Source organism: Ixodes scapularis, unplaced genomic scaffold, assembly GCF_016920785.2.
Source record: "Ixodes scapularis isolate PalLabHiFi unplaced genomic scaffold, ASM1692078v2 PGA_scaffold8__174_contigs__length_109621045, whole genome shotgun sequence".
Taxonomy (NCBI): domain Eukaryota; kingdom Metazoa; phylum Arthropoda; class Arachnida; order Ixodida; family Ixodidae; genus Ixodes; species Ixodes scapularis.
Window position 1 is genome coordinate 46869409 of NW_024609883.1, and position 14620 is coordinate 46884028.

At 44.4% G+C, this 14620-nt stretch overlaps 1 protein-coding gene across 1 annotated transcript; it reads right to left on the reverse strand.

Moving 5' to 3' along the window:
• Positions 1 to 2493: 2493 nt before the first annotated feature.
• LOC8035451 (juvenile hormone acid O-methyltransferase-like) lies at positions 2494 to 6234 on the reverse strand. The gene is made up of 3 exons (XM_029982836.2): positions 5680 to 6234; positions 3803 to 3959; positions 2494 to 2672 (listed from the first exon to the last, which is right to left on the reverse strand). Exons 1-3 carry the CDS (start codon positions 6232 to 6234, stop codon positions 2494 to 2496), a joined length of 891 nt encoding a protein of 296 aa, XP_029838696.2.
• Between the last annotated feature and the right edge of the window lie 8386 nt (positions 6235 to 14620).

A 14620-nucleotide genomic window follows, 5' to 3' on the forward strand; every position in this document is an offset into this window, starting at 1 on the left:
GCCTACGGCTTGCCCGGAACTCGCTAGAATTTCACAAGGGAAAGCCTCTCAGCTTTATTCATTCAGCCGCTGAAGCAATCGTACATGCAACGAAAAATCAGCAGTAACTTCGTTGTCCACAATGCTGCGGACAACCTAACGAGGCATGGGAAACGCTGTCTCGCCCGCGGAAACGGAGCGCCGTGGACGTATACCGATAGATCCTACTTTGACCACCAGACGGCTGCACAGAACACCTGTGCATGGAGGGTTTAAGTGAGACCTCCTTATTCAGGCATTCTTTTGACCATGTAAAACTTGTTGAACGTGAACTCTGGATGTGATGGCTACGGCAGAACGGTGCGCCCAAGGTGCGCATTGTAAGTTCACCACAAGATGTGACCTTCAGCGTTGTGATTATACACGTGTGCAAGTACGGGCTCAGGGCGCCGCGATCTTGCTCGGTTTATGGCCGCGCCCAAGCGAACTCCTACAATAAAAACAGAAACCAGGAAAACATAAAAGGCACACTCAACCATGCAATCACGACCCAAACTGTCTCGCCACAAAGGGATTAATCGATAAACGCATCGCTAGCCCCCATTCATAATAAAAAAAAGTTTTTTTTTCTTGTTTGCTAATGCCACAGATGGCTTGCTTATACATTGCGCTCCGTAATTAAAAATGTGGAAGGCGTTTATCACTTCTCTCGTCACCTTATTTCGGTGCCTTCCTTACATAGCGGTCAACGTTACTCGATCAACTCAGTTGGCAAACTCCTACGGAGAGCGTGACTCCCCAGACACGCGCTGACACACTTCAGTTTCCGCTGATAACCCATAGATTCGGATATGCTGTTTGAAGCGTTATCGTTCTTGCCCGCTGCGGCCGTGTCTGAACTGCTGTTGCAAGACGCGCCGCGAGCAAGAACGTTGCCGCTTTGAACAGTGTTCGCCCGGCTGAGGGGTACGAGAAGGAATCATGCTCTCCATGGGAGTTTGCCAACTGAGTTGATCGAGTAACGTTGAGAGCGGTCTCATTAAGGGATGATTTGCACTTGCAAGTCCTATAGTGCACCGACAGGTGGCCGCCGACCGTATCTCAAGGAATATTCGTGTTCCCTGAGCTTGTGTTTTAAGCCTCTACCGGTTTGTCCCAATATAGACCTTGCCACAAGAGAGGGGTATCCTGTATACAACAACCAAAGTACAAGACACAAACGCTTTGGAATCCTTTTTGGTACAATTGTTTTTTGGAAGCCCCTTTGCCTTTGAGTTGACCCTCGAACAAATTTGGCTCATTATCTCGGGAGCAGAAAACAGACCGGGATGCCATACCGACCTTGTGCTTTGTGATGTGTGTTCTGATACAATATTGTGTGTTCCTTTTCTTAGTCCTCGATGTTACGTGCTGTTTCACCTACACCATGTTCATACCTTTCAATTTAGTTGTTAAAAAGGTAATTACTCGAAATAGGTATCAAGTAGTTATGCCGAATGTTATTAATTTTCCAAAATAGTCCCTCAGGCACAGACCAACAACAAATAAATATTTTCTGTGCTATGCGTACTTTTCACAGGAAGGATTTGACTTGCATTTCAAGAAACACCCTGTATATCCTCTTCCTTCATGTTTTGTGTAACTCTTTTTGTTCTAGTAGTGCAAGCAGACTTACAGTGTCGGCGACGGCTCGTTTTGAACGTGGAGACGCGTAGTACATTTGTTGACACTTCTTGTATCTTGCAGGGTCGGAATGCGACACCCCAAAGATAAACGCAGACGAGACATCGGTTGTATTGACACGCCGTTCAAGAACGACCTTCATTGTAGTCCTCTTAAAATCCGCGATGTGTAATATACGTTACCGAAACACCCAATCACGCCTTTGTCACTTCATTGCATTTTTTCAGTCATACATCCGGCACCGCATAAACTTACGAACTGCAGGATTTACCTTGATTCTAGTGGTGCCCTAATCAGCATCATCCCAAAGAGTACTCCTGCAAGGTCTATTAAATATTTTGAAATACAAAGTCGTAAGGTTTTTTTTTTTGTATATAAATTATGAGATTGTGATTGGTCCTAAGTGCAAGCTTTGCTTGCGGCTTTCAGTTTGCAGTCTAAGATATCTGGAGGGACTACTCTCCCGCAAAGTACCTGGAGGAGCAAATCATTGTTGGTAATAGGTATGGGACAAGAACTTTAGTCTGCACCTTTGCAAAGAGCATGGCGAAACGTGACGCTCAGTGCCACAGTGAGTTCTTTATATGTTTCAAGATATTAACAGCCTCGTAACTCGCCGAGCTCGTACCGCACATTGCAAAGATCGGTACTTGGAAGTGCTTTGCGGGAGAGCTATCGCTCAGAAGTTCTTACGGTGTGAGTATAAGTGCTTTTTTATTCTTTTTTTTTTTTTTCTTTGCGAAAAACTTTAGAGCCATACAGTTGTACTTCTTTCGCGTTGGATGAACGTGAATGGCTTATCCATAATTAGAACTGGTTGTTAAAAAATATTTAGGCTGATTTTGAAATTTTGTTGGCGTGGACCACAAAGATGTCTGTGTGGTATTGTGTGTCCCCGGCTGGTTCCTGGGTCCACAACTTGCGGATGACATCCGCCATGTCGGTCTTAAATTTCATCTTGGATACTTCGGACAGCAGTGGTAGAATAGGATTTAGTGAGACTTCGAGTTCTGAAAGAGAGGTAAATGCGAACAGACGTTTGACCACTTAGGATAGAAAAAAGAGAGATAAGAAGAAAACTGTGTTCGGCAAAAGTCCCACAGGCGAAGTTATCGTCCCTTCAAACTGCCATCAATCCCTTTGACCCACGCGGTAGACACATACTCTAGCTACGTAATCAACGCATAGATTTAGGCACGTATTATGACAATGTCAAAGCGTTTGAAGGTCCCCCCCCCCCCCTCCCCAAAGTTACCCGCTTAGGTTCTCAGTAATTCCTTTACGAGTTCAATAGGACCATCAGTCGTCACAGACGATCTTTACTGACCATATTCGTCAAAGATTCCTGTACGTCCTTCCTGAAGATGCTTGCGAGTGACGGTCTCGTTGGCGCATAATGGAAGGGCTGAGAACGGCGGAATCCTCCTTCGGGGAGTGCTTGAAAAACGTGTGCCGCATCCTAATAACAGCATAGATCTATGCGGCGACTACGTGAAAAAGCTGCTAGAGTACGCATCTAAATCCCGTGGATATTAAGAAAGTTTTCATGACAAAACAAAAAATCATCGAATAATGAAAAAAAAAAAGAACTATACAAGCTTAATCAGGGAGCACAGAATGTGTTCGGCGCAAGCTATGACCTCGCAGAGCCACCTTACATTACGTGAAGGGGCCATGCCACCTGACATGAACTTCCCCACTAAATGTAGAGGGAAGAATAACATCGGGTGACTTGAGGTTACATCACGTGTTCACGTTGCATCGATTTCCCCCCTTGCAGGGAAATTGACGTAATGTGACTGGAGGTCACATGGCGTGGTCACCTGACGTCAATTTCCCCGCTAAATTTAGCGGAGAAAACGACGTCACGCGACGTTTTTTCCATGCTAAATTCAACGGAGAAACAGACGCCACGTGACTTGAGTTCACATGACGGTCACGTTACCTTCGTTTTCACGCTTAATTTAACGGGGAAAGTGACGTCAAGTGACAATGATTTATCGGCTAAATTTAGTGGGGGAATTTGACGTGACGTTCAGTTATGACGGTCCTTCGTGGTGATTCATCCTGACGGTTCTACATAGTGGTTTTCTCACAGAATTCGACTGATAAAACATCAGAAATCAGCCCTCGTACTTACGGATGAATTGGTCCATATTCATGCCGGTTCGGTCCTGGGTCAGCACTTGGCATGTGAGTGGCTTGAGGTTGGCCGTCTCCAGAACATTCAGGATATACGAGTTAAGGCCTGACCTGCCCTTGATGTCCTGGCTTGGCGGAATAAAGCGCTCAATGACCTGCGATAAAAATAGATAAATAATATATTATGTGAATCCAGTTTGTTGTGGAATTTCACTCCATGAATATTGAGCTGTCCTTGCTTGCTTTTGTCGGGTGGTATTCTATTTCTACGTTGTAAGCTCGTAAAATCGAAATTTCGCTTCTGCAAGTGGGTCGAGTTTTCAGAGTTTCATGAACTAAAGTATAGACAGCGGCAACATGGACAGACCGAATTCAGTGCTACTCAAAAGAGATAAAAATGCGGCATGGGGAGTCTCCGGTACGGTAAGCTGTACCACCGACTGCCGTATTCCGACTTTATAGGAAATGTAGCATCTTATTCGAACCTTTTGCTTTTTACAGCTTAACATGTGTGGGGCTGCCCGCATGACTTTTGCGCCGTCTCAGCATGCATGATTGCCGCCGGGTTAGCTCATATACATAGATTGCGTGTGACGTACGTCATTTGCGGCCACGCCATTGTTTCCTGCGCCGCGAGCGTTCGGTTCGCCGTGTTAGCTTCACACCGCAGATGTTACAGTTCGAAGAAACCGGTAAGTAGAAAAAAAAAAGTTAATACCCAGCAATGCCGAAACTTGCAAGCTATGTATACGCCACACCCTGTACCTAAAACAGGCTCCTTTCGGGCGGAAAGAAATATTGGAAATAATACTCGTCGTATTTGATATAATACTTCAGTCAGGTCTTACTGCCTCGCGGCTCTTCTCAGAAGCAGCCGCTGTCGGACCTAAAGCTGTCCTCACCAGAGTTACTGAATGGCGGAGTCATAGTATCGCCTTCTTTTTTAATATGCGAAATCATTAACTATCTCATAGAGCGAGCTGACGTCACCAGCTTTAAAACCTAGTTTCCTCGCTCTTAATGGAGCGCAATGAAGCCGAAACCCGATGGATTTTGGCTTCAGTCCCATTGGCAGGAGCGCGCCATCGTTTCAAGGAACGAGGCTCTTATTGGCCGCTGCACGTCGGTTTCAACGACGCGCAGCGGCCAAGGAGAGCGCAAGGGCGAGGAGAGCGCGCGCTCGGGCGTCCACGCCAGTACGCCGCAGACGAAATAAGAACAACCTACATGCTGTCGCTCAAGTGTTGGAGATATTCACAGTAAAGTTTCAAGGTATTCAGTGTTTGCTTTTTAAGCAACCCTTCCTGAAATTTTTGAAACCATGAGTGATGTGCCGATTTCGTTGTGGCAATGGAGTGGAATTTTATATTGTCATGTTGATACCAATTCTTAGCGAAATATAAAACGCACTCTAATCCATGGCATCACTGCGTGAAAAGAGTTACAGGAGGAGTCCTGTGAGCACTCGGCTGCGTGGGCCCAATTTGTTTTTGTTGTAGTTGTACTGGTCAACATTGCAGGTTGTTTTTATGTGCGAATCTATTTAAAACACTTAAAATTAAAACTGAAATTTTTACAAAATAGCTGAAGAGGTCATTGACCGCTAGCATTAGGCTTAAAGTAATGGCATACGAGTACTATGTTGGAAAAGGTAATGCAAGCTGGCAATTAGCAATTGCCTGGCGCGTTCTGGTTAACATAATAACTCGAGGAAGTTTCTGTACATATTATAGGTCAGCTCTCCTTTTCTCTAACCATATAGCGCTTGTAATGAAATTTAATACAAGTGTCGAGTGTAGTGATAGTGCTCAGTTTCGTATAAGAGAATTTCACGATTTCTGTGTAGCACTGGACTGAAAGAGCCTGTAAACGCACTCCTTTGTAAGGCTTCCATCGATCCATCTCCACAAGTTTTCTCCATATCTTGTAGAGACCGAGGCGAGCCGGGAACACCAGCAAGCACTCCCCTTCGTCAGTCATCAAATCGGCCACATTGCGGAGGGCAGCAGTGAGGTCTTGCACCCAGTGCAGGACGTAGAACGAGTAGACCCGGTCAAACTTGCCGTACTTCTCGACGAGTCCCGAGATGTCGCTTTCGACGTCACGCACCTCGTACGCGATCTGCGCATGCGTGAAGTTCTCCTTGGCGTACTCCACCATATCCCGGGAGACGTCCGTGGCCACAATCCTGCGGCAGGGCTGGCAGCGCGGCAGCAGCTCTTGGAGCGTGAAGTCGCCCGTCCCGCAGCCCAAGTCGATGAACTGCTGACTAGGGTTCGGTTTTGTAGCAAACGATATTTGCGGCGAGTCGAGCACTTTGATGTTAGTGGAACGCTGGTAATTGTTGGCTTTTATGTAGAGCTGCGGAGCGATCGTCGGCTCGAGCGGCAGCTTTTCAGCAGCGTTGGCATCGGAAGAAGCGGTGGCCATGTTGCCGCGGTCGTGTCGACAGCGGTTGAAAAAACACTTGTTTTGGTGATTGCTTCAGTAGAAATCCCTGAAATGTAGCGTAATCGCACAAATACCTTTATATAAATCTGCGTACGATTGTCACAAAAAATGTTTTCTTAATATTTGCTTATTTTTTTAGCATTTACAGTTTACCTGCAAGAGGAAATTAGCTGTAACCAGCAAAAGACAATAGACACGGATAGACACACAGGACATGAGGAGTGCGCCGTCTGAATACCGAGTAAATTTAACATAACGCTCTGAACGGTCCTGCTATATTAGGCAATACATAAACCAACTATGGTAGCTGCAAGCTCAAGGTGCGCAGGGGTATATCCAGCATCTTATTATTACTTATCCAAAGGGATTGTGGTATAATAGCCGATAAGCACGACAAAGAAAGAGTCACAAAGCTAGAGGTGTGAACATTCTAGGCCACATTCTGCTTTCCTCAAACTTTCAGCGATTACATTAAGACAAACGTGAATAAGGAAAACAAAAGTAAGGACCTCAAGACCTTCAAATACAATTATATTTCTTGCACCAATTTTAATAATTAAACCAACTAAATTGATGCTTTGAAGTGTAGTACCTGTTTTTTTACAAAGGATAAACTGAAGACCGCGAGCATGCAAGTCTGCGAGTTTGACCGCGGGCTTCTTGAATAGAATAGAAAGCAAAGCAGAGTAAGAAAACATTCTGCAAGTTAAAAAGGGGTGCTTCCAACTTTCAGGTGTGACTATTGTGCGTAACTTATTGTAACAATATAAGTTACGTTTTCGCAAGAGAAAGCTTCGCTTCAGCTCCAAGGTGCACTCGAGCGGATTATAAGATCGCCTGTTTGTAATCTCTTAACAGGCTCTTAACATTCTAACAATGCCAAAATTACACTCATGGGCGGCCGATTTACCCATTAAAATTATAATCAAAAATTGTGAAACGACCCTCTTAACGCGCCTTGGAGCAGACACTGGCGGGGTCGCCGTCAGACGGCTTTTTCAAACAATAATTGCGGCATTACGTCTCCTACACCCAAAGAGTTGATTTTTTTTTGTCAAAATACAATGCACAACGCGACTGAGAAGAGTAATAATAGTAACGTTCGGAATCTCCCACGCAATTAACTATTCGCATTGGTCAAATTTTATGGACGTGGTGGGGACCTGAAAAAGACCCCCCCCCTTTTTTTCTCCCCTCCCCAAGAGAAAATAGTGCCCGTGTATTCCTATTGCTGTTAGTTATCAGGACTTCCTGTCATCGAGAACTTGTCATTTTCATTGACTAAAGCCCAGCAAACAATATGCCATCAAACATAAGCTTCGGCAAACAGCCACTTGGGTGTCCCTTTAAGTACTAACGCAGCCTACACTACAAGTTAATGGTACCGATCAAGCTGCGTGAAAAATGCAAATCACTAGGCCTTTTCTGTTTATGATTGATTCAGCGACGATAGAACACGTACAGAAACACGACGAACATCCTGATGGTGCGCCTTCGACTCGGTCTGGTTGATCGCATCTGCTCGTAGCGTCGGCTCCGCCCATAACAGTATAATATGGCCACTGAGAGCTTACCAAACGCAGAACGTGGTTTATAACGCTGTCTTATCGGTTAATTCCGGAAGCTCAGTGGTTGCGGAGTGATCATAACACGTTCGGGATCCATTTCTTCTCGTGTTGCGGAAGCTGTCCGTGCCTATAGTGACATTTCATGAATCGTTCACATTGGATCACTTCGAAATCTGTCCGTGAGCCTGTACGTTCAAAGACCTCTTTTTGTATAAAGCAGGAATTAAAAAAAAAAAAAAAAAAAAAAAAAAACAGATATTCAATAAAAGCTATAAACGTTGGTTGAGTTCTCTACACAGCCACTTTTTATTAAACCTTAATTTGGCGCAAAGCTACAGCGATTTCTTCGAGGAACAACTTGTTGCTCGATGAAAATGCCCTTCGGCAATGTACACTAGACAGGCAGAGCTCCGTATCTCAGTCGTTAGTGCAACATGCACTTTTCAAAGGTACGAGTTATCTAGACGATGCTCCTGCAATGGCCCGAGTGCGGATTCTTTGAGCATGAACTCTGGGCACGAGGGTCGCGTTTGCGTTGGGCGAGAACTTGGATCCAGTCACTCGCTTAGTGTCCAAAATGTGGCGGGCCGCGGCTGTGAATGTTGCCCGATGGATTATCGAGCAGTCCAGAGTCGGGAGATATTCTTCGCAAACACGCTTTCGCGAAGGGTGTATCTTCGCATTGTGCCACGAAGTCATTGAGGCTCCCTCTCTCAATTATTAGCTATTAGCTATGACCACAAGAACGATTAAATCGGAATAAATGTGGAAGGCAACCCGCGTTAAATATATATATGTGAAGATTTGATATTGTTCTGTTGTTGTTGTTGTGCTATAGCTATATAGCGTTCTGTGTTTTCGGTAAATACCGGGAAACCCCGAAAACTATACTCCCGAGTCGTTTTTTATCAAACTCGGGGAAAATCGAAAAAATTCTGAATTGGGGCTGTCATTCAATGATCAAAACCGAGGCTTCACGGGAAAGAAATCATCAGTCAGGCCCCCGCGAGGCTTCGTGCGTCGAAACCACACATCATATCTAGTTTGTTTTTTGCTATTGGTACGGGGATGTGTTCCAAGTATTAGGATCACGCGTATGTTCCTTGGAGGTTAGATAATTTTGTGCCCTTGTTTTATTATTTTTAACATAATCCCCAATGAACCCCGACTTTTCGTCCGACACCAAAAATTGACACCCCAAAACACCGAATCAGTAAAAAAAAAAAAAAAAAAAACAAAAAAAAAAACAAACTACCCCCTCAAAAAAAAAAAAAAAAAAAAAAATTTTGAGTAAAATACACACCGAAAACACGGAACCCTAGACTACAGCTAGGGTGTTGTATATTCGGTAGACACCGATAAACCCCAAAAAAGTAACTCTCGAGCCGTTCACCAAGACCGGGCTAAACCGAAAAAGAAAAACGGTTTAGAATTTACATTGAATGAGAAAAAGGAAAACAAGTTTCAAGGAAAGAAAAGCATCTTTAGCTACAGCTTTATTTTGTGTTGATCTGGAACAGAACACACCCTGAACTGTCCACGCTGCTGATCTTTTTTTTTTTTTTGGAAACAAGGTGCATTGTTTCGTTTTTTTTTAAATTTTATTTTATAAGTACATAAATGTTTTCCAAGTATTCAAGTCATGCGCATGTTCCCTTGAAGTGGAAAAATCGCATGCGATCGTGTCCTATTAGTTCAATATAAACCCCGGTAAATCACTGATTTTTGTCTGACATCCGAAATTGACTCTGAGAAACACCGAATCTGGCGGTAAACGTTCGTCCCGCTTGAATGCCCAGTGAATTTGAAGAAAACTCTGTAACCAAGGAATTCTACTTATAGCTATTCCCAGAGAAAGCTTACGTACCGGTGACAAATCTCCGCTCTGCCCGGCGTAGTGGAAGATTGCAAAACCGTGTAGTTACAGGGACGCTGACAGTGTGTTGCTTTGAAAGCGCAGGCTTCCAAATCAGCAGCTGTGACTGAAAGGATGTTGGCAATTCAGCTCTACATCCTGTTTGTAACGCGCTGGAAACGTCGCACGCTCTCAGAAAGCTGCAATGAAGTTTGAAAATTCAAATTTCTTTTGCGTTTCGGTCTTTCGTTAGATTACAAGAAGTATCCTTCTAACATATATTTCACGGAACTGGTTCAAATTTACTCGGCAAAAATGAGAGTTCGAACCCCCAGTTGGAACTGCTAAAATTACAATATTGATTTGAACATTTTTTTCTTTATTTGTGTCTGCGGATACATGTTCCGCAGAGGGGGTCTAGGGCTAAAGGCACGAGCGCCTGACAAGGCCTTAGCCCCCTCTTGGTATGCGGCGAGCATCAACGTACATATACAATACATGATATACACCAGACTTGTACACGTTACTGAAAAATAGTAAGGAATTACATTTACAATTACTCGAAGCTAAATTGTAATTTATTACAATCACAATTACCCTCCCATGAAAGTAACTGACCGTTACTCCAAAAAGTAATCCGTTACTTTCGTGGCGTTACTTTTAACATTATTGTCCTCAAGTAAGAAACAAAGGGAAGAGGGTTATTCAAGTTTTTAATGCTGCCACCTATTCCATTTAATGACCTTGAGTATTTTGAGCAACAGCTGGCTCTCGAAAGTCTCGTCAGACATTTTGCGTTATTTGTTACTCAATATGTCGACTGCTACGCTGAACACCATTTGAGCTGAGGCATTGAACATAGTGACAGTTGCGCACACAGGGACAAGGACAGAGAAGAGGAACACGTAGACGACAGACAAGCGCACACTCAGAACTCATGTATTAACGAAAGAAGAAAAGAAAGTGGTACAGAACGCGGAATCCGCTCGAGCGTTGGCCACACAGGCACGAGGGACCACAGGCCCGAGGGCTCGAGGGGGACTGGTAACATTACCCACACGAAAATGATTTTAAAAAGGCAATTTCCTCCTCTGTTAATGAAACAGACGGAAAGCTAACACATCGCTCGCCCATGCTTAGGATAATGAAAGCTTCAAAAATCTCTCTGGTGTGTTTTTCTCGGTACCTGCCTATTATCTTGGTTTTCGCTAAGGATGGCCTACAATTACAGGATTTACAGTGAAGGGGTAGATGGCCCCCCACCGTAGACTTTAGAGAGATATTGTGCTCTCGTAGCCGGTCGTTCACACACCGTCCGGTCTGTCCAACGTAGCTTTTACCACATGAAAGGGGGATACTATATACTACACTCAGGGAGCAGGGCACATAAAAGTGAGAGTGGTTCTTGTGGCACGTATGTTTTTTAAAATTGTTTACCTTAGCATGAACTTTTTGACAAATTTTAGCCATTTTTTGGGGGGCTGACATCACTAAAGGGACCAAGTAACGGCTAGCCACCTTTTTAAGATTGTGGGAAATTTTATGCATATACGGGACGACCACAATTCTTTTTTTGTCAAAAGCGGGCTTAGGTTTTTGAGCTCCCTTCACTCTCTTGACCAGTGTTCCCACTACCTCAGTCAGCGCCTGCATAGGAAAGCCCGAGGATGTCAGCCTCTCTATTTGTGCTTCAAAATTACATTGGAGGGTATGAAAACAAGACTTATTTAAGGCGCTTGTAAGGCATGACATAGCTATACCCCTTTTAACGACTTTGGAGTGAGAGGACGTGTAGTTTAGGATGCCTTTCTTGCAACGAGGAGAAAAGGTCCAGCACAGGTGATTGGGTAGCAGAGAAAGCGAAAGGTCCAGAAATTGCAAAATTCCTTCCTTTGGCGTTTCACAGGTAAAGAGAAGTCCCAAACCAGATTTGTGGAAAATGTCCATTGTCTTACAGGTAACATCATCATCGACCGTTTTTTTGTACACCAGCAAGAAGTCGTCGACATATCTAAACACTTTTGTGACAGTCGTGGGATCAATGGAAGACTCAATAGCACGGTCAACACCCGAAAGAAAAATATCGCTTAAAACCGGCGCTACACAGGAGCCAATGCACACACCCGACTTTTTGTAAATAAACCCCATTTTGCCACTCTATGAAAGTGGAATTAAGATAGAAATAGAGAAGTTCTAGGAAACTTTCGAACGTTATCCCACTTGAGTTCCGGAACGAAAGTTCATCATGTGACTCAATGCAGGACGTGACAGAGGCGAGCAAGGAATCATGGGGAAGGGAGTAGAAGAGGTCTTGAACATCCACGCTGAAGACACTGTGATTGTTAAAGTCATTTGTCTTCAGAAATTCAAGAACAGCCTCCGAATTGCTGATCAAAAAGGGGTCGTTAATTTTTAACCCTGAAAGGTGTTTCTGCAGATATGTCGATGCTTGCCGTTGCCACGAACCTCTTTCAGTAACAATAGCTCGGATTGGGCATGCTTCCTTGTGTGTTTTGGCACTAAAGAAGATTTCTAAGTGCAGCTCTTCAGCTTTTCTTATGTTGGCAGCTAACTGTGTTAACGTGAGACGTTCACACAGACTGAGAGCCTGGCTCTTCACTTTTTTCATCACAATCTGCATTTGTCGGAAGTTCTTTTGTACTGCTGTGCAGGCTTTTTCATTATACATGCCTTCAGGCATTATCACGAAGGAGCCTTCTTTATCGGCCTCCAAAACACGCTGTTGGTTGTCAACCAAGAAGTTAACCAGACGCATAGGATCCTGGGTCTGGAGTTTCCCCGTGCCAGAAATAGCGTCATTCCGATACACATCGAGGTCGTATCTTCTCATCAGTCTTGTACGCCACCTTTCTTGCCAAAGTAAGTAGTTCCGGAGGGCGCAGATTCGGTTGAAGGCAAAACTTGGGGCCAAGATTCAAGGTTGATTGAAGGGATTGGGGTACCACAATATCCCCGAGGTTGGTAAATCTCCCTGCAGCTGTAACAGGTTTTTTCTTCTTTTTGGGGAGGTTTTGTCGAACTCGCTGCCACAAAAACTCGGTAACATTACTCAATGTCCTATTCATTTCAGAAAAGGATCGTCGTTGCCGGTACGAATCGGCCCCATTGACGCCACAGGCAACCCACAGGCAGTCTTTGAAGAATCTAGCCTGGCGCCAGTACTCAGATCTTAAAATTTTGCAAACCCTTCTCACATGCCCTACAGAGGGTGTAAGATAGCCACTCAGACCAAGTAGTTCAACAGGGCAGGTACCTTGTTTGATGTGCCAGGAGGCAGCCCGGGCGCTGCACACACTTTGGGCGGCCAGGTTGACGAGAAGAATAGGGTTAAGGAAGGGAAGATTGCAGGAGACAGAAGAAGAGCCCGATGTACAAGAAATGAACTGAAGTAGAGTAGAGAGTTGGGCGAGTTGGTAGTTATTGAACATAGTGACAGTTGCGCACACAGGGACAAGGACAGAGAAGAGGAACACGTAGACGACAGACAAGCGCACACTCACAACTCATGTATTAACGAAAGAAGAAAAGAAAGTGGTACAGAACGCGGAATTCGCTCGAGCGTTGGCCACACAGTTCCTCTTCTCTGTCCTTGTCCCTGTGTGCGCAACTGTCACTATGTTCAATAACTACCAACTCGCCCAACTGTCTACTCTACTTGAGCTGAGGCACTGAATGCGAGTGCCATATTGTTCCTCGCGAATGCTTCATGCTCTGCATTGAGCTTTTTCAGCGAAGCAAGGAAAGTACTATTTACCTCGAATGTAGAGCAAAGCTTCGTCGTTGCAGCCGTTGCCTGCTATTCGAGAGATTGAGTAGATCCTTCCGATACCTCAGATACCCGCGATAACGGTACCCGATAACGACATGATGCATACGCAGAGACGGCGGTGAAGTATCGGATATCGTTAGCGGAATCATCGGACCCATCTACTAAAATTCTTCATGGTTTAAATCGCGAAAAAGTCATAAATAAGCAAGGTGATAATTAAATAATAAATAAGGTTTGGCTCGATATTCTTCCTTTGGTTCTGAACAGTTCGAGCCTCACTTGAGACGTTGGAGAATAAAAAAAAGTTTCCAGTATATAAATATAAGTAATAATAGAAAAAGAAGGACACTTATAACAACAATTATTAGAACGTCGGTTAAAACAAGGAAATGTAAACGCAAGTTTGCCGTGTGTACCTTTCTTGGTGCCGTTCAAAAATGCATGGAGCACGAACCGACTGCAGTTTACTCCGGTGTTCTCCAGATAGACGTCCGCTGATGCCACGGGCAGCAAAGGGTAGAGTACTAAGTAAGCCGCGCTATGGCCCCACTCACGAATTTCACTCTGCCCTCGAGCCCAGAGTAGCAAGCCTACGTCAGCCACCATTATGTTTTATTTGTAAAAATATCTACTTCAGATAAGATTCGTCCTGCTGGGGCCAAACAAAAAGAAGAAGGAAGGAAGACTATTACCTAGGGAGCCTTCATGTGCAAAGCGCACATGAAGCCACCCTTCTATTACCATTTTCTAAATGCTCGCAAAAAGCTGACTCACAAAAAGGGTAGGGTAGACGGGGTGTTGTCTCGTGTTGTGACATTATGAAAATGGTCGTAGTCACTATAACCGAGAAGGACATTGTTAATTCTTGTCAGTGCACTTACCGCCTCGAGCTTCTCGAAGAGGCGCACGTCCTCCCCTCCCCGTCTTCGATCGCAAAGAAAAAACAAAGGGGCTAAAAAAAGCGGATATAACTCCCCCCCCCCCCTATTTTTTTTTTTTGTAGAATTGTTTATTTGGATTTTTAGACATTGATGTTAGGGTTTAAAAAATACGAGAGATTCAGAGGATATGTGTTGCAGAAAAAGGATTTGCAGAACTGAAGAGTACCAAGCCTCTCTTTGCGCTCGTCGATTCGCGTGACAGTGTCACTGC